General features: G+C 33.2%; 1 protein-coding gene across 10 annotated transcripts; it reads left to right on the top strand.

The window, feature by feature from the left end:
* Positions 1 to 4870: 4870 nt before the first annotated feature.
* LOC114742170 (myosin-11-like) lies at positions 4871 to 19116 on the top strand. 10 transcript variants are annotated; one of them, XM_028930438.1, is made up of 21 exons: positions 4871 to 4992; positions 5175 to 5415; positions 5693 to 5896; positions 6280 to 6438; positions 7989 to 8168; positions 10988 to 11167; positions 11436 to 11594; positions 12255 to 12434; positions 12791 to 12937; positions 13289 to 13435; positions 13789 to 13935; positions 14290 to 14436; positions 14791 to 14937; positions 15293 to 15439; positions 15795 to 15941; positions 16300 to 16446; positions 16805 to 16951; positions 17310 to 17456; positions 17827 to 18006; positions 18879 to 18935; positions 19018 to 19116. In XM_028930438.1, exons 2-21 carry the CDS (start codon positions 5350 to 5352, stop codon positions 19102 to 19104), a joined length of 2922 nt encoding a protein of 973 aa, XP_028786271.1. In that variant the 5' UTR covers positions 4871 to 4992; positions 5175 to 5349; the 3' UTR covers positions 19105 to 19116. The 10 variants fall into 10 exon arrangements, with proteins under 10 accessions (XP_028786271.1, XP_028786274.1, XP_028786273.1 ...); XM_028930441.1 differs by having other exon boundaries at positions 13289 to 13415; positions 13895 to 13935; XM_028930440.1 differs by having other exon boundaries at positions 5717 to 5896.
* The last annotated feature ends 234 nt before the right edge of the window (positions 19117 to 19350 follow it).

Raw genomic sequence — 19350 nt, forward strand, 5'->3', positions numbered from 1 at the left:
TGGAAATAGTATTTAGGATCAAAATTAATTTAATAATTAGGTTTTTATATTAAGACGAGGAGCAGTTCACGATTGAAACACGATGAGCTTGAAGGGCACTCCCTCTATGGAATTCCTAGAGCTAGGAGGAACGGATGCAAGCTGATCTGTCTAACCTTCTGCAGAGAACAAAGCAGCAAAAATGCAAAGCTCGTTATTAGGACCTGGTGGGAAGGATTGGGATCAGGACAAGCTGGTTTTATGTGAATCGAGTGAAGGGCATTTCAGAAGAGGAAGAAATGGAGGGAATTGAGGAGGAGAAAGGGTTGGGAATCACAATCAACCATCATGAGAAAGGAAATCCATTGATCCCAGAGCTGATCATCTCTGAATGGGGGAAAAGGAAGATGAGAAAGGTTGTCCAAGAAAAGCTTGATTATGAAATGCTTGGATGGTCGATGAGTTTGAGAAATCTAGAGCTGAATTTGTAGACGCTATGGGGGGAGAATGGATCCATCTCGGTAATTGACCTTCGCAATGAATTTTTGGTAATAAGTTTTCAAGCTAAGAGGATTATAATAGGGCAATCTGTAATGGCCTTGGTTAATTGCTAATTACTATCTTGTTATAAGAGAGTGGAGAGCTAACTTCAATCTAATGACTGAAGAGTTGATAGAAGTGGTGGTTTGGGTAAGATTTTCCGATTTGCCTTTGGAATGTTACGAGGATGAAATACCACAGGTGATTAGTGATCAGATCCGGGAGATGGTTTAGAAAGAAGAGTCCTCTCGGAGGCTCACCCAAGAGTGGCTGATATTTTTAAGGCGGAGAAAGACACTTACAGGTAGAAGGGTAAGTTTTTTTTTTTTTTTTTTGGCTACAAAGAAAATTCAAGTGAATTAGGTCCCGAGGGCGCTCACCAGGTCAAAGCATATCTCCAAGCTCAGAAAACGCTCACAGAGGTACTTAGACGATCGCCCACCAATAAGGTTTTTACATTTGGTAGCAGAATTCCAACTCGCTATCTTGTGGGTTATGAGCTAACTCCTTACCAACTAGACCAACTCTTATTGGTGGTAGAAGGTTAAGGTTGAAGCTGCCAAACTATTTCTAGTTTCGTTCTGCTTTTGCTTTTTTTTTTTTTTTAGTTTCTTTTATTGCTTTGAGTTTTTCACTGTTGGGGTTTGGTTTGGCCCCCTCTTTTACCTTAAAAAACCAAAAAAAAAAAAAAAAGATAGAAAGATGGTTAGACGCGTAAAGCTCATCAATATACGATTTGTTTTTGACAAAAAGAAAAAAGAAAAATCAATGTACTCCAAAATTTTAATTACTTTATCACCAGTTATGTTACTTTTTTTATAAGATATTTTATAATAACTTCATTTTTTTTTTATCAAGAAATCTGAGGAAAACTAGATGGGGATCCAATTAATCTTGAAAAATAATAATAATATGATCACCATTTTTAAAAGATATCCCCTCTTATCTATGATGTAAGAAGTTAATTAGCTTTTCTCACATACCAATAAATAGAAGTTTAGTCATTAAATGTGTGTTAAGATGACAAAATTTTTCTATTTTATTCCTAAAACAAATGATAAATTGTCTTTAATGTAACACTTTATTTTCTCTCATTTTTTTTCTCTCTCCTATATTTAATAGGAAAAAAAAAACTTCACATTAATTATCCTAACAAATAAGAGATTTATTTCACAAATAAGTTCTTTAAATTCGTCAAAATACTTTCAGCTCTTTGAGATTTCGGTGTAATGTAATAACTTCAATTTGTAAGAAGTCTCATGTGACCTTTGCCTTTGACCGATGTTGACAGGTGCCAGTCAGTCAAAAAATGAACTGTTTTTTAAAATAATTTTTATTAAAATATTAACACTTTAATATTTACAATTCAAAGTTGCAAATTTACTTGTAACAATTTCTTATCTTTACAAATAAACATTTTGAAATAGGATAAAATTTAAGTCAAGTTGTTTATATTTACTAGGTCAATTTCATAGGTGAATTTATAAATATGTATACGCATTTTAGCAACTAGCAATAACAAAAACCAAATAGTGTTCATATCAAAATTTACAAATCCTAATTTATATAGGGTTAACATACAATTTTAATAAAAAAGTTTATCTTAAGGAGCATTGGGTATTATAAAACTTATTTTGATGCAAAAATACATGAAATAGTCAAAAGGAGACATTTGATCTCACGCCATTAACGTCTATTAGTTTACTGTAATGGGGCCTATTAAGTTAGTTTTAAGATGTATTTTAACAACAAAAATTTACATCAAAGGGATACTAGGCATCATAAAATTTATTTAGATGTAAAAATATACATAAACTTTCTAACATGAAAAAAATAGCAAAATTTATCAACTCCCATAAATACAGTTAACTTTATTTTTTTAGCTCCTATCAAACGCCATATTTTCTCTTCTCTATTCTTTTTATTTTCAAGTCCATCCATCTTCATTTCATCATAATCCATGCATACTCTCTCCGTCTCATGTCGTTTTTTTAGCCTCCCAAACTTTTTATATATATTTACCAAGACAACGTCTTTCTCTTTTAGGACAAGAGGTTTGTTGCCAGCACTTAAGTACTACCTCTCGTTCTTAGTATAGAACGCAATTAACTAATTTAAAAAGATTAAATAAATTATTTTAAAATATTATATTTATCACTTTTCTTTTAATTAATTGCTTAGCTTATAACTATATATAATCTAGTAATGCATATAAATATTTTAGAGAGATCATACAATATTTTTATAATTAAGTAATTGTTTCACTTCTTTAATTTTTTAAATTAGTCCATTATACTAAGGAGGAGAGGAATGAGGATGAGTGGAAAGAAAACGAAATATTGATAGGACATAAAAGAATGAAGTTAACTGACATTAATTAAAGTTGATGAATTTTGTTATCTTCCCTTTATAAAGTTCATGTATATTTTTATATCTAAATAAATTTTGTGGTGCCCAATGCCATTTGATAAAAAAATTTGTTGTTAAAAATGCACCATAAATATGATTTCGTGGGCCCCACTGACAAAACTAATGAATGTTGACGGTATAGTGCTAGATGCCCCTTTTAACAACTTCATGTATATTTTTGAATCCAAATAAACTTTATAGTGCCCAATGCATATTAGGATTAATTTTATTGTTAAAATTACACTTTAACTCTATATTATAATAACTAATTCAAAAGTTTACAAGTGTTCATAGGTAAATTTATAAGTGCACGTATATATTGTGACAACTAGTACTTGCTAAATAGTAAATAACAAGTATAATGGAAGAACTAAGCAATTAAATTTAAGTTTTGTCTGTGACAATATTAATACTTTAATATTTATAAGTCAATATTTTAGATTAACGAGTCAACCCTCTAAATTTACAAGTAAATTTACCTAATTTTTTGATTTCAAATTTTACAAATTGAATCAATTTAAATTTATGAACCAAACTTCAAATTTTATAACTTAGTCAGGTAAGGAATCTTAGGTTCACTTGTGAATTTAGAAGGATGATTTGTAAAATTAAGAAATTAACCTGTAAATGAATTCATAAAATTTGAGGAGCCAACACAAAATTTATGCAAATTAACTTGTAAATCGATGAGGTTGACTTGTTAATCTATGAAGTTGACCTCTAAATATTAATTTTAGAGATTTAACTGTGAATTTAAGAAATTTGACTTGTAAATTTATAATACTGGACTTGTAAATGTTAAAATTTAGTTATAAACCTGTGATGTCTGATTTATAAATATTAAAATATTAATATTTAGTTTTTTAAAATTTTTATTTGTATTGGTAAAAAAATAGCCGATAACTGGTCAATGGGTGCCGGTAGTCAATTAATGTCAATCAAGTGGAGTCTGAGGGTTATTTGTATTACTCCGGCCGGTTCAAAATATAAAATACATTATATTTTAATTTTGTCTAATTATTTAATAATTTTTTAATTTTATCCTCAACATATGCTTTTTTTTCTCTATTGATTGTATATACTCCTCCAGTTCTTAATATAAGATCCAATTCTTGAGTTGGTTTTGATCCTAAATATAAGACTCATTTATCATATTTATCAATTTTCTCTAAATTACCCCTATAGATACTCTTTCACTCATAATCAAGTAGAGGAGGGAGATGAAATATTAAAAAAGATGATTATGGTATTTTGAAAAAAATGTGTCACTTTTTTTATAATTAACTAACTTACCTAATTTCCTTAATCTAATCAAATTAGTTAAATGAGTCTTATATTAAAGACCGGAGGAATATTATATTAATTACAAAAGGCGGTTGAGAATTACATTTAGGAGACATGCACACATACTCTCTCTCTCTCATCACTTTTGCACTCCATATATAATCTATTTTATTTTCTTCTCTGTTTTTTTTTTTCATTTATTACTTCTTTCTCTCTTTATTAATTGTTTTTGGCTAATTTTTTAATAAACATATTTTCTTAGAGAAATTAATTACAATCGTTGGAAAAAAATAATTACAATCAAATCCCAAATATTTTACAAATTTATAAGATTTATTTAAAAATAAATTCTTGAAGGACTCATTCGTAATTTTCGTTACAACATAATCAAGATTAAGGAATCTTCCGTACCAAATGATTTCACTTAATTCTTTTTTTTATTAAAGAGCAAATGACGAGGGGTTCCTTACTCAGAACGTTAACACCAAGGCGTCGACTTCTTTTCTCCCCTTCCTTATGTTCTTTATTCGCCTTTTTTCTTTCTTGGCTTTTTACTGCCAGATTCCCCTTTCTTTTTATAAGTTACTGATGGTTGCTATTTCTAATTTTTCACTTTCTTCTGTCTCTATTGCTACTGATGATGCTTCATCGATTTCTGGACCAGAAAAAATAGAAGGCCTCACCCACTCTAAACTTTCCACTGACTGAAGAGTTAAAAGCTTTTAAGCAGGCAAGACGAAAGAGTGGTAGAAACGGCAAAACTGCAGTTAAAGAGTTGTCGTGAGTATTTTCTCATGTATATTCAATAGTTTATAATATTTCTGCTGCATTACTTGCTTGATGCGCTCTGAAATTGAAACATGTGAGGATTGATGAGACTGATCAACACAAGCTGTTTTCACCCCTTGTGGTGTTTGTGCAATTGATTCTCTTGTCACTATTGTTACGTGATCTTTATGTAGATACCCAAATCGAGTTCTATGGAGTCTTTGCCCTCATTTCACACAAGCACGTTGGCTTTTACCTTTGCATCATTTTCGGATGAGTAGATTAAGTCAAGGAGGAAGTTGCAAGAAGTGAAAAAGCTAATCGAATTACCAAAGCTGGAATTTCAGGAGACAAGATAAGTTCCATTGGATGAGACAAGTTAAAGAGATGGCTGTAGAATTCGTCAATGCCCTTAATGCTGCTGCAGCTGCTGAGGTATTTCTTGGTGCTCCTTTTATTTTATGAATATGTTCTTGGTGCTGTAGTCGTCAGTACTTTTTTAATTTGATTTTGTTATAAAGATTTTCCCCACTTTTGGGCGGGGGTTCTTATATTGTTCTGTGAAGAAACTCTAATTTTATGCTTCTTTCACGGTGGAATTAGTTCCTCCCTTGCTTGTAATTTGTGAAGAAACATAGATAATTATGAAAGTTGTATCTTGCTTTTCCATCTGAACTGAATGTGATACTTGAACTCTATCACTTCCTTATAGTTGGTGCTGTTGATAACTTTACAGAGTGAATGTGCTAAACTGAGGAGGCTGCTGGAGGAACAGAGAAAGCTTATGCAAAGGCTTAAAGAAGAAAAAGAAGAAGAAGCACAAATGGCCAGGAGAAAAATTGAAAGGATGAGTCAACGATTAGCCGAGGCTCAAAAAGATGTTGAGTACGCTTCGGCTAGAGCTGATGTTGCTGAGGTTTTGGCTTGTCTTGATCCCTCAGCTCAATATTATATTATACTATATTATGGGTGTCTGTGTGTCTCTGAGTGTGCGCGAGCATATCTTTTTTTTTTTGGGATAAATTTATAAGGAATCGTATTGCAGGATTCTTTCATTTCTGATTTTAAAATTTCACAATATTAAGATTAACAAGGCGGTATGCTGAATTTATTTGTGCACTACTCTTAAATTTGAGGATTCCAGCGGTACTATCTGTCATTCTACTAATCTCCTCTCCAAATGATTTAAAGTATTTATGTGGTCAGTTTTAATAAGATATTACAAGCCCTTTGAAAATTATTTAGGATAGATTAAAGTACTTAAGTGGCTACTGATTGGTATCTTTTTATGTTTGTAAGAATGAATGGGTTAAGTTGAAGAGAGAATTGCAAGAAGCTCTACAGTTTGTGGAATTGCTAAAGCCAGAAAGTAAGGAGATGACACAAAGTGTACTGAGACAGGTTGATGACAAAGAACTAGAGTTAGCGAATGCCATTAATGCTGCTTCAATTGCGGAGGTACTTGTTGTAGCTAATGTTATTTCCTTAAAATATTTATTTCAGTTTTTTGCTCCTTGAAAGATGTATTCTAATCCAGATGAACTTTGCAAAGATTTTTTTTTTTTTTTTTTAAAAAAAAGCATTTGCTCATACTCTAATTTTAGAAGCAGCAAGTGTTACGCCAAATTATCTTGCAAGTCAATGTTTAACATTTGGTCAATAATCTTGAGAAGCACTTTTCTCCGTTAAATCACTAAAAAATACCTACTCGAAATAAATATATGGTTGGTTTTTTTTTTCCTGGGTAAAATTTAAAATAACCCCCCACTGTAGCAAATTTATTTCCAATAGTCCCCATAGAAATATGAAATTTCACTGTATCCTTTTGAGGGTAAAATGAAAGGAATTTGTGAAGCAAAAAGACCTAAATAGCCCTGCTTTCACAAGAAACACTAATGAGTTTACAATAGAAGGAAGGAGATTCACAAGACATGTAAGGCATTTTACAATGCAAATAAGGTGATTCACAAGAAACATAAATTATACCCAACTAAGCTTAGGAATTAACAAGTGAACCAAGCACATCCATAGGTGGAATAAGGGATTTTACAATGCAAATAAAGTGATTCAGAAGAAAACTAAGGGTATTTACAACTGAAGTAAGGCATTTATAAGTAAAGTAAGCATTCACAAGAAATTAGGGAGTTCACAGCAGAAATAAGGCAGTTCGCAGGACACATTTGAGCTTTTACAGCACAAATAAGGTCATTCACAAGAAATATAAATTATACCCAATTAAACTTGGGCATGGACAAGTAAAATAAGAACATACACGACTGGAATAAAGGATTTTACAGTGAAAATAAGGTGTTTCACCCTCAAAAGGGTTATTTAGGTCTTTTTGCCCCAGAAATTAATTTCATTATACCGTCAAAAAGGTGCAGTGAAATTTCATATTTCTATGGGGGCTATTCGAAACAAATTTGCCACAGTGAGGGTTATTTGAATTTTCCCTATTTTCTATGTTTATGTTGTCGATTTTTTTTTTTTTTTTGGTTTTTTGGCCCTGTCTCTAATATTGCTCTATAAGCAAATACTAATTTTATGCTTCTATCAGGGTGGAAAATTTAATCCATTTGTAAATCAAAAGCAAATGCCTGTGTCTACGAAACACAAATAGTAAAAAAATAAATGAATGAATGCATTATTCTTTACTCATAGTTAGGTTTCTCCCCCAAAAATAACTTCTCCGGTCGGGGAACGGTAACCATGATATAATTATGTTGCTTGAGATTTTATAAAGGGTGATGCTGCATTTGAAAATAATTTCAATTTTAAGTTGGCTTTTGTCATATTGAGAGCTTCGAATTTTGGTTTTGACAAGATATATGAAAAGATGAAAGTGATGTTACTCTAATATTAGTTCCTTTGATGCTTGTAAGTTGTCAATGTATATACGGCTGCTTATTTGTTGATGATTAAATTTTTTTCCCTCCATTTGAGTTGGCTGTGATGCTTTTCTGTATCACATCATTATTGTTATTTTGAACCCATTGTTAACTTTACAGAGTGAATGTGATAAACTGAGGAGAATGCTGGAAGAAGGGCGAAAACTTGTCCAAGGGCTTAAACTTGAGAAAGATGATGAGGCTCAACTGGCCAAGAGACAAATTGAAGAGCTAGGTCAAGAATTAGGTGATGCTCGAAAATACGCTGAGTACATGACTCCTAGGGCTGATGTTGCTGAGGTTTGAGTCTTGTTGATATCTTTTCTCATTTGTATTAAAATATTTATGTATCATTTTTCAGGCAAATGAGCAAAGTGACCCAATTTACAAGGAATTGTGATCATTTTGCAAAGCAAAAAAATAGGATTCTTGTGCTTTAAAATTTATGAAAACATTTATACAAACCAATTTAAATGATGAAGAATTTCAATTTGTGCATAATAGGGATATGGTAGCAAGTAGGAATTATGATTTGATTCTATGGATAGGAATTTTGTCAAATGGAGAGCTAGGACAGTGTGATTGCGTTTGGTTAGGTTGAGGTTTGAGCTTGCACAAATTTGTCGTGGAAGTCACCTCTCACTGTGCTATTTTCCCATGAGAAAGGATTGGGAGTCCATCAACAGCAAGATCATTCAGATGAGGTTCTGTATGAATCAGACTGAGTCAAAGATGTAGAACATTAAGGAAATGTTACTACGATTGTAATATTATTCTGCTACAAGGTGTTTAGGTTGTCGGTTCTCATGGGTCATAACTTCGGGGAGGATGTTTATTTTTGCTTTTGATCCTTGATGAATTGATTGCTCTAATAATAAGGTGCTTGCCATTCCAAGGAGGGGCCATTTTTGTTGCAACACATCGAATCTTTAGCTTGAAATCCAAGGGCTAATAGAAGAAATTACAAATCAAAAGAAAAAAACAAAGACAAATTTGAGAAAAGGTGAGAAGAGACTCAGGCATAAGAGAATATATATATATATATATAGAGAGAGAGAGAGAGAGAGAGAGAGAAGCTGGAATAGAGAGCAGAGAGGGATGACAAAGAAGAGATTAAAGGAGAAAAAAATAAAGGGGATGCGCAGGCTTCCCCTGAAGATTGTGGCAGAAGAAACTGAGTATAAGACAGAAGCTGTACTGAATAGAAAAACAAGGGATGCTCGTTCACACATAGCAGCTATGCGTTGGAAGACATTTCTATTCTCTCGTGTCTTCCTCCTTACCAGTTCAGTATTTAATTCATTAGTTTTTAATATGGCAAGTTGAAGCTAAGTAATATAGCTTTTACTTGTTAAAGTTCTTTACTGGTTTCTTTATGCTTCAGTTGGAAGGAACTTTTTCAGGGGCCAAGACAACGTTATGCATGTGTTTCTTTTAATTTTGTTGAGTATCTAGCTCAACCTTGAGAGGATAAGGTTAATTTTTCATTTGTCAGCCAATGGACAATGTTGATTTGGGTGGGGGAATAATGATAGGAATATAATGGAAATGGTGATCAGCTCTCGTGGCAAGAAAATATAATGTAATTGGTGCCATTTTCTGGTTAAGTCAAGGTTTGACCTGGAATGAGGTTATTATCAAGGTTACCTCTCTGTCATTGTGCTGGTTACATCATAGTAATTAGCTTTCTGCTTTGGTTTCACTTTTCTCTCTATCACTTGCTTTCATTATATTTACTGTATGAAAGCTGTTTTGTACCTCTTTCCCGATTTTTCCTTCTGTGTAATTGGTTTATGCCTGTCATTCGAATTCTACTAATGGCTGACTCTGTTCTCTAAATGGTTCTATATATTGATTAGGAGCAATCATGATGATATATTTTCTGTACTTAAAGAATTGTTTAGAATGTATCGAAGCTCTTAAATAGCTATTAATAAGTAATTTTACATTTAGACTGAATGGATTAGGGCAAAGAAAGAGTTACAAAAGGAGAAAGAGCTTCTTCAGTTGCTAAAGTCAGAATGTGATGAGATAAGACAAACTGCCATGAGGCAAGTTGAAGAGGAGCTAGTTGAGGCCCTTCGTGTTTCTGAAATTGCTTAGGCATTTCTTTTTTCTATTGTGATCAAAGGAAAGTTTTATTGCACTGCTATGAGACCAGCAATGCTATATGGTAGTGAGTGTTGGGCTTTAAAGAGACAACATAAACATAAAGTGGCGGTAGCGGAGATGAGAATGCTGAGATGGATGTGTGATCATATAAGAAAAGATAGGATTCGTAATGAACATATACACAGAAAAGTTGGAGTGGCTACTATTGATGAGAAAATGATAGAAAACTGTTTGGGATTATTTGGTCACATGCAAAGAAGGCGTTTGGATGTATCGGTAAGAAGAGTTGATCAAACAGTATAATGTCTTCTAAAAAGGAGTAGAGGAAGCCCAAAGAAAACACTTGATAAAGTTATTGAGCGAGATCTTTCAATTAACAGTATATCTAAAAATTTGGTTTTGGATAGAGCTCAATGGCATCGTGCGATCCATATAGCCGACCTCACCTAATGGGATAAGGCTTTATTGTTACATTTCTTGTTGCTGTTGTCTATTTTTATTTGCCTTTGAGTTTGTCTGCCTCTTTTAATAGTGAATGTCATCTTGTTATGCATAAACTTTTGAAGGATTTTATTGTTAATATTTCCAAAAGTTGTAACAAATAAGGACTTGAGTTTTTCATCAAAGATCAACGTTTGTGCAATTTTTTTTAATTTTTTCAAACTTTTCCAACTCTCTGAGGCTCATTAGAAAGGGGCAGTAATCAGTATTTATTCTTAGCTTTGTTTCTTAGGTGAAACCTGCTATAGTTATGTGGCTACTGACTTTATGGATTGAGGCAACGTTTGAAAATGTGATTTTTATGCTGGTGTTATGTTTTTTCTTCCAAAAAACAAAAAGCCAGTAAAATTCATAATGATATTATTCATGTCAGTTGCTTCAAGTTGGTAACTGGTGAAGAACTTTGTATAATTGTTTATTTAATTTTGTTTTTCCCATTTCGGTTTGGTGTGACAGTTTGACTGTATCACTTCCTTACCATTATTAATTCATATCAAATCTTACAGCATGAATGTGCTAAGCTGAAGAGAATGCTGGAAGAAGAGCAAAAATTTGTACAAAGGCTTAGAATTGAGAAAGATGATGAGGCGCAGCTAGCCAAGAGGCAAATTGAAGAGATTGATAAAAAATTAGCCCTTGCTCAAAAAGATGCTGAGCTAGCTCGAAAAGATGCTGATGCTGCTGAGGTACTGATTATGTTCGTATTTTCACCCTTAATTGTATAATATTTATCTATTAGATTAATTTACAATATGAACCAACTTACATGAAATTGTAAGAGTCTGAGTGATAGAAATTCAATTTATGCACAGCTTCTTAATGATTTTATCTGTCATTTGACTCTTCAAATTATTATACATTTTGATGTGAGAAATTGTTGAAAATTTTGTGTAAGAATTGTTTAGGATGATTGAAGCACTCAAATGGCTATTAATTGGAAGTTTTTGTATTCAGAACGAATGGACTAAGGTGAAGAGAGATTTGAAGAACATGGAAGAGCATGTCAAATTGATGGAGTTGCAATGTCAAGAGACAAGAGAAAGGGCTAGCAGGCCAGATGAAGAGAAGGCGCTGGAGTTAGCCAATGCCCTTAATGCTTCTGTGATAGCTGAGGTGAATTTTAGATAAATGTTCTAGAGAACGTTTTTCTAAAAAAGTATATACAAAACTGAATCATAAAGAAGCAGTTAATGTTTGATTGATACTTATTTAATTGTTTTAAAAAGTACTTTTCAATTTTTAAATCACTATAAAAGACATGCTTAAAAACCAAAAGAAGCGTACTCGTACTTCTTTTATTCTGGTTTATTCAGATGAATTTCTTCTCCTTTCTTGTTACTGGTTTATCAGAAAGTAAAAAAGTTATGATTCACTTGCAGTGGTAAATTTGATCCTTCTACAATTTAAAAGCAAGTAATTGTCTTCATAAAACATGGATAATTAAAATAAAAATAAACATGTTTTCATCTTTAGTGCTAATGGGAAACATAACCATGTGGCTGGAGATTTTAGAGTGAGACTACGTTTGAAAATAATGTGATGTTATGTTTTTTTTAATTTAAAATTTACAGATTTAGGTTTAACAAAATGTATTAGAAGATAAAATTAATAACTTCTTCACTGTATTTAATCTGTGAAGAAATGTGCATAATTATTCATCCATAAATATACTTTTTCTTTTCTTTTCTTTTCTTTTTCCTATTGAAGTTGAATTTGACACTTAAAGCTTATCGCTCCATTACCTTTCTGTTAAAGCTTTAGCTAATTTTACAGAGTGAATGTGCTAAACTTAAAAGAATGCTGATAGAGGAAGGAAAAACTGTCCAAAGGCTTATAATTGAGAAAGATGATGAGGTAGAACTAGCCAAGAGACAAATTGAAAAGATGGGTCAAGAACTAGCCTATGCTCGAAAAGAAGCTCAATATGCTCGAAATGATGCTGACATTGCCGAGGTAATAATTCTGCTTCTTCTTCCCCTATCATATTCCAGACCAAATTAACATATGAACTGACTTACATGGAGTAGTATCAGGCAATAACAAAATATAGGATTCATTTTTGTAATTTTAAAATCGTGAAAATATTCTTAGTAACAGGGACAAATGATAAGAAATTGGTAGCTCTTGCACAGTTCTTTATTTTCAGATTTCCAAGATTATTGTTACATGTTACCTAGCATTTGAATGTCACTTGTAACTGAATTCTCTTATCAAATGATTGTATATTGACATGGTGCAATTGCATAAACAGTTGTGTGCGTTCAAAGAATTGTTTAGGATGGGTATTAATTGGTTACTTCAATGCTTAGAATGAATGGGGCAAGGTGAAGAGAGAGTTGAAGGAAAAGAAAGAGCTTGTTGAACTGCTAACGTTGGAAATTCAGGAGACAAGACAAATATTAGAGGATGCTCGAAAAGAAGCTGAATATGCTCGAAATGATGCTGACATTGCTGAGGTGGTAATTCTGTTTATTTTTCCCCTCTCTAGACCAAATTAACATATGAACTGACTTACATGGAGTAGTATCAAGCGATAACAAAATATAGGATTCGTTTTTGTAATTTTAAAATCATGAAAATATTATTAGTAGCAGGGATGCATGATAAGAAATTGGTGGCTTTTGCACAGTTCCTTGCTCTCAGATTTCCAAGATTATTTTTACATGTTATCTAGTATTTGAATGCCACTTGTAACTGAATTCTCTCATCAAATGATTGTATGTATTGACATGTTGCAATTGCATAAACAGTCGTGTGTGCTGGAAGAATTGTTTAGGATGGTATTAATTGGTTATTTTGATGTTTAGAATGAATGGGGCAAGATGAAGAGAGAGTTGAAGGAAAAGGAGGAACTTGTCGAACTGCAAGAGTTGGAAATTCAGGAGATAAGACAATTATTAAAGGATGCTCGAAAAGAAGCTGAATATGCTCGAAATGATGCTGACATTTCTGAGGTACTAATTCTGTTTTTTCCCGCTATCGTATCCTAGACCAAATTAACACATGAACAGACTTACATGGGGTGGTATCACGTGATAACAAAATATAGGATTCATTTTTGTAATTTTAAAATCGTGATAATATTATTAGTAACAGAGGAATGATAAGAAATTGGTAGCTATTTTACAGTCCTTATTCTCAGATTTAGAAGATTATTGTTAATGTTAACTGGCATTTGAATGCCACCTGTAACTGAATTCTTTCTTCAAATGATTGTATGTATTGTCATGGTGCAATTGCATAAAACAGTTGTGTATATTCAAAGAATCGTTTAGGATGGGTATTAATTGGTTATGTCGATGTTTAGAATGAATGGGGCAAGGTGAAGAGAGAGTTGAAGGAAAAGGAGGAACTTGTCGAACTGCAAGCGTTGGAAATTCAGGAGACAAGAGAATTATTAAAGGATGCTCGAAAAGAAGCTGAATATGCTCGAAATGATGCTGACATTTCTGAGGTACTAATTCTGTTTTTTCCCGCTATCGTATCCTAGACCAAATTAACACATGAACAGACTTACATGGGGTGGTATCACGTGATAACAAAATATAGGATTCATTTTTGTAATTTTAAAATCGTGATAATATTATTAGTAACAGAGGAATGATAAGAAATTGGTAGCTATTTTACAGTCCCTTATTCTCAGATTTAGAAGATTATTGTTAATGTTACCTGGCATTTGAATGCCACCTGTAACTGAATTCTTTCTTCAAATGATTGTATGTGTTGTCATGGTGCAATTGCATAAAACAGTTGTGTATATTCAAAGAATCGTTTAGGATGGGTATTAATTGGTTATGTCGATGTTTAGAATGAATGGGGCAAGGTGAAGAGAGAGTTGAAGGAAAAGGAGGAACTTGTCGAACTGCAAGCGTTGGAAATTCAGGAGACAAGAGAATTATTAAAGGATGCTCGAAAAGAAGCTGAATATGCTCGAAATGATGCTGACATTTCTGAGGTACTAATTCTGTTTTTTCCCGCTATCGTATCCTAGACCAAATTAACACATGAACAGACTTACATGGGGTGGTATCACGTGATAACAAAATATAGGATTCATTTTTGTAATTTTAAAATCGTGATAATATTATTAGTAACAGAGGAATGATAAGAAATTGGTAGCTATTTTACAGTCCCTTATTCTCAGATTTAGAAGATTATTGTTAATGTTAACTGGCATTTGAATGCCACCTGTAACTGAATTCTTTCTTCAAATGATTGTATGTATTGTCATGGTGCAATTGCATAAAACAGTTGTGTATATTCAAAGAATCGTTTAGGATGGGTATTAATTGGTTATGTCGATGTTTAGAATGAATGGGGCAAGGTGAAGAGAGAGTTGAAGGAAAAGGAGGAACTTGTCGAACTGCAAGCGTTGGAAATTCAGGAGACAAGAGAATTATTAAAGGATGCTCGAAAAGAAGCTGAATATGCTCGAAATGATGCTGACATTTCTGAGGTACTAATTCTGTTTTTTCCGGCTATCATATCCTAGACCAAATTAACATATGAACAGACTTACATGGGGTGGTATCATGCGATAACAAAATATAGGATTCATTTTTGTAATTTTAAAATCGTGATAATATTATTAGTAAGAGGGACGAATGATAAGAAATTGGTAGCTTTTGTACCGGTTCCTTATTCTCAGATTTCCAAGATTATTGTTTCATGTTACCTAGTATTTGATCACCATTAACTGAATTCTCTCGTCAAATGACTGCATGTATTGACATGGTGCAATTGCATAAAACAGTTGTGTATATTCAAAGAATCGTTTAGGATGGGTATTAATTGGTTACGTTGATGTTTAGAATGAATGGGGCAAGGTGAAGAGAGAGTTGAAGGAAAAGGAAGAACTTGTCGAACTGCAAGAGTTGGAAATTCAGGAGATAAGACAATTATTAAAGGATGCTCGAAAAGAAGCTGAATATGCGCAAAATGACGCTGACGTTGCTGAGGTACTAATTCTGTTTTTCCCCTATCGTATTCTAGACCAAATTAAGATATGAACAGACTTACATGGAGTGGTATCATGTGATAACAAAATAAAGGATTCATTTTTGTAATTTTAAAATCATGATAGTATTATTAGTAACAGGGAGGAATGATAAGAAATTGGTAGCTACTTTACAGTTCCTTATTCTCAGATTTAGAAGATTATTGTTACATGTTACCTAGCATTTGAATGCCACCTGTAACTGAATTCTTTCTTCAAATGATTGTATGTATTGACATGTTGCAATTGCATAAAAAAGTTGTGTATATTCAAAGAATCGTTTAGGATGGGTAATAATTGGTTATTTTGATGTTTAGAATGAATGGGGCAAGGTGAAGAGAGAGTTGAAGGAAAAGGAAGAGCTTGTCGAGCTGCTAAAGTTGGAAATTCAGGAGATAAGTCAAATGTTAGAGGATGCTCGAAAAGAAGCTGAATATTCTCGTAATGATGCTGACATTGCTGAGGTAGTAATTCTGTTTACTTTTCCCCTATCGTATTCCAGACCAACTTAACATATGAAATGACTTACATGGAGTAGTATCATCCGTTAAGAAAATGTACGATTCATTTTTGTAATTTTAAAATCGTGAAAATATTGTTAGTAACAGGGATGAATGATAAGAAATTGGTAGCTTTTGTATAGTTCCTTATCCTCAGATTTCTAAGATTATTGTTACATGTTACCTAGTATTTGAAAACGAATTGTAGCTGAATTCTCTCGTTAAATGATTGCATGTATTGTTGTGGTGCAATTGCTTAAACAGCTGTGTGCCCTCAAAGAATTGTGTAGGATGGGTATTAATTAGTTACTTCGATGTTTAGAATGAATGGGGCAAGGTGAAGAGAGAGTTGGAGGTAAAGGAAGATCTTGTTGAGCTGCTAAAGTTTGAAATTCGGGAGATAAGACAAATATTAGAGGATGCTCGAAAAGAAGCTGAATATGCCCGAAATGATGCTGACAATGCTGAGGTACTAATTCTGTTTATTTTTCCCCATCATATTCTAGACCAAATTAACATATGAACTGACTTACTTGGAGTATCATCATGCGATGACAAAGTAAAGGATTCATTCTTGTAATTTTTAAAATCGTGCAAGTATTACTCGTAGCAGGGACGAATGATAAGAAATTGGTAGCTTTTGCAGAGTTCCTTATTCTCAGATTTCCAAGATTATTGTTACATGTTACCTAGCATTTGAATGCCACTGGTAACTGAATTCTCTCGTTAAATGATTGCATGTATTGTTGTGGTGCAATTGCTTAAACAGCTGTGTGCCCTCAAAGAATTGTGTAGGATGGGTATTAATTAGTTACTTCGATGTTTAGAATGAATGGGGCAAGGTGAAGAGAGAGTTGGAGGTAAAGGAAGATCTTGTTGAGCTGCTAAAGTTTGAAATTCGGGAGATAAGACAAATATTAGAGGATGCTCGAAAAGAAGCTGAATATGCCCGAAATGATGCTGACAATGCTGAGGTACTAATTCTGTTTATTTTTCCCCATCATATTCTAGACCAAATTAACATATGAACTGACTTACTTGGAGTATCATCATGCGATGACAAAGTAAAGGATTCATTCTTGTAATTTTTAAAATCGTGCAAGTATTACTCGTAGCAGGGACGAATGATAAGAAATTGGTAGCTTTTGCAGAGTTCCTTATTCTCAGATTTCCAAGATTATTGTTACATGTTACCTAGTATTTGAATGCCACTGGTAACTGAATTCTCTCTTCAAATGATTGTATGTATTGACATGATGCAATTGCATAAACGGTTGTGTGCGCTCAAAGAACTGTTTACGATGGGTATTAATTGGTTTCTTCGATGTGTAGAATGAATGGGGCAAGGTGAAGAGAGAGTTGAAGGAAAAGGAAGAGCTTATCGAACTGCTAAAGTTGGAAATTCAGGAGGGAAGACAAATATTAGAGAATGCTCGAAGAGAAGCCGAGCATGCTCAAAATGATGTTGACATTGCTCAGGTGACGACAACTTTGGTTCCTCAGACCCCCCCGCCCCAAAAAAATAAATAAATAAAACACACACACACACACAGGCACAAATATTTTAGACAAACTGAGATTATGAACTCATTTATTTTGAATTTATAACTCTAAATGGTGACAATATTATCACTGACCTGGCTGGATGATAATAGATTTTTGTTTTTGTGCTGCCCTTGAAAGTCAAGATTAAGGTTTCCTCATATTTGGCTTCCAGACTTGCCGCCTCACCTGATGATTTTTAGTATTGATAAAGCAGTTATAACAATATATTATGTGCACATAAAGAATATTTTAGGATGGATTGAAGGATCTCAGTGACCATTGATTTGTAACATTTTATGTTTAGAACGAATGGATTAAAGCCAAGAAAGATTTGCAAGAAAAGCTTGAGCTGATACGGTTGCTAAAGCTGGACTGTCAGGAGACTAGAGAAAGTGCGAAGAGACAGGTTGAAGAAAAAGAACTAGAGTTAGCTGATGCCCTTAATGCTGCCACTGCTGCACCATCGAGTTCTGCTGCTGCCCAGGTATTTAAATTTTTTTTAAAAAAAAAAATTGTTAAACAGATCCTTTTTACAAAGACTAAACTGATCATCCATCATCATATAAGTATGCCAGTTAAGTCAATGAAATCCACCTGTCATGCTTACGTGTTTATTCATGATCAGGTTAATATGCATAAATTTTAGATTGTGAATCTCCCTAATAACTTCACTTCTTATCCTAATCTACTCCTCAGGCAAGACACTTCTTGAGAAGGAAATCAAATCTTCAGATGATTATGAATATTTTGCTTCTAATGTGTATTATTTCTTTCCCCTCTATGTGCGGGCATTGCTTATTTATAAGTTTCTTGCTTCTTAATTGAAAGTTGAGAGAAGCGTCTTTCTGATTGGTTTGAGGTAACTCATGCTACTTGTGTTTAACATTTACAACTTTTGAACAAGGATGAAATGATGAAATTCAACGTGCCAGTGAACAGAATTTAGATGTAATTTTGAAGCTTTTTTGAAGTTTCTACCTTAAGGTTCTTGTTTTAAAATTTACAACTCAAACATGTATGATTCTATTATAAAAAATGGTTATGTACATGCTATATTTGTATTGAAAAACTTGATAGCAAACATTTAAAGAACTTTGCTTAAGTTATGTTTGATGCAATATGCAACTGTTGATTAAAATGAATGCTAGGAATGATTTGCATGGATCTTTATGTTCATAAATATTGTAGTAGTTATTTTGGCGAGGCAGAATTCTTTATTCTTTTTCTGAGGGCATTATCATATAATGTGAGTGAGTTTCTTCAAAGATTAATCAAATGATAAACTGCATGACAGTATGTCTTGTATGTGTAACAATGCTAAACTTGAAGAAAAACTGCATTTGCAATGATGTGCAGGAGTGTGTAATTTGTCTGACCAATGAAAAGGACATGGCCTTTGGATGTGGACACATGGTAAATAATTCTACCGGAATGGTTTCATTGCTTTTTCTCTCTGCGTAATGAGAATGATGAGTTATATATAATTCTAATGCAGACTTGTGAAGAATGTGGGACAATGCTGGACACGTGTCCTATATGTCGGGTGGAGATAACCGGTCGCATCAAACTGTATCCTGGATGACAGGGTATGTTTATGTTCAAACCAAACCTATTTTTCTCATTCACTCTACTTATTTTGCTATTCATTCTCCTTATATATCACTATTGTATCAGCAGTTTTCTTCCGAGTGTGCTTTGAAGATGACGCAATGTGGATGGACTGTGTTTTTAGTTCGGATCAGAAGGATACAAGCCAAGAGATGATAATTGTAAATAATGGAATCAGAAAGAATGAAACCTAGCAAGACTTATTTTAGCTGTGAAAAAC

The sequence above is a fragment of the Neltuma alba genome, unplaced genomic scaffold, assembly GCF_004799145.2.
Source record: "Neltuma alba isolate B1F8T4 unplaced genomic scaffold, ASM479914v2 tig00003677_pilon, whole genome shotgun sequence".
Lineage (NCBI taxonomy): Eukaryota > Viridiplantae > Streptophyta > Magnoliopsida > Fabales > Fabaceae > Neltuma > Neltuma alba.

Bases quoted from the DNA above. Each gene is read 5' to 3' on its own strand.
- LOC114742170 (XM_028930438.1), top strand. From the start codon at position 5,350: ATGAGACAAGTTAAAGAGATGGCTGTAGAATTCGTCAATGCCCTTAAT. The intron at 11,595-12,254 runs GTGAATTTTAGA...CTAATTTTACAG, and splicing joins ATGCTTCTGTGATAGCTGAG to AGTGAATGTGCTAAACTTAA. The intron at 18,936-19,017 runs GTAAATAATTCT...ATTCTAATGCAG, and splicing joins CCTTTGGATGTGGACACATG to ACTTGTGAAGAATGTGGGAC.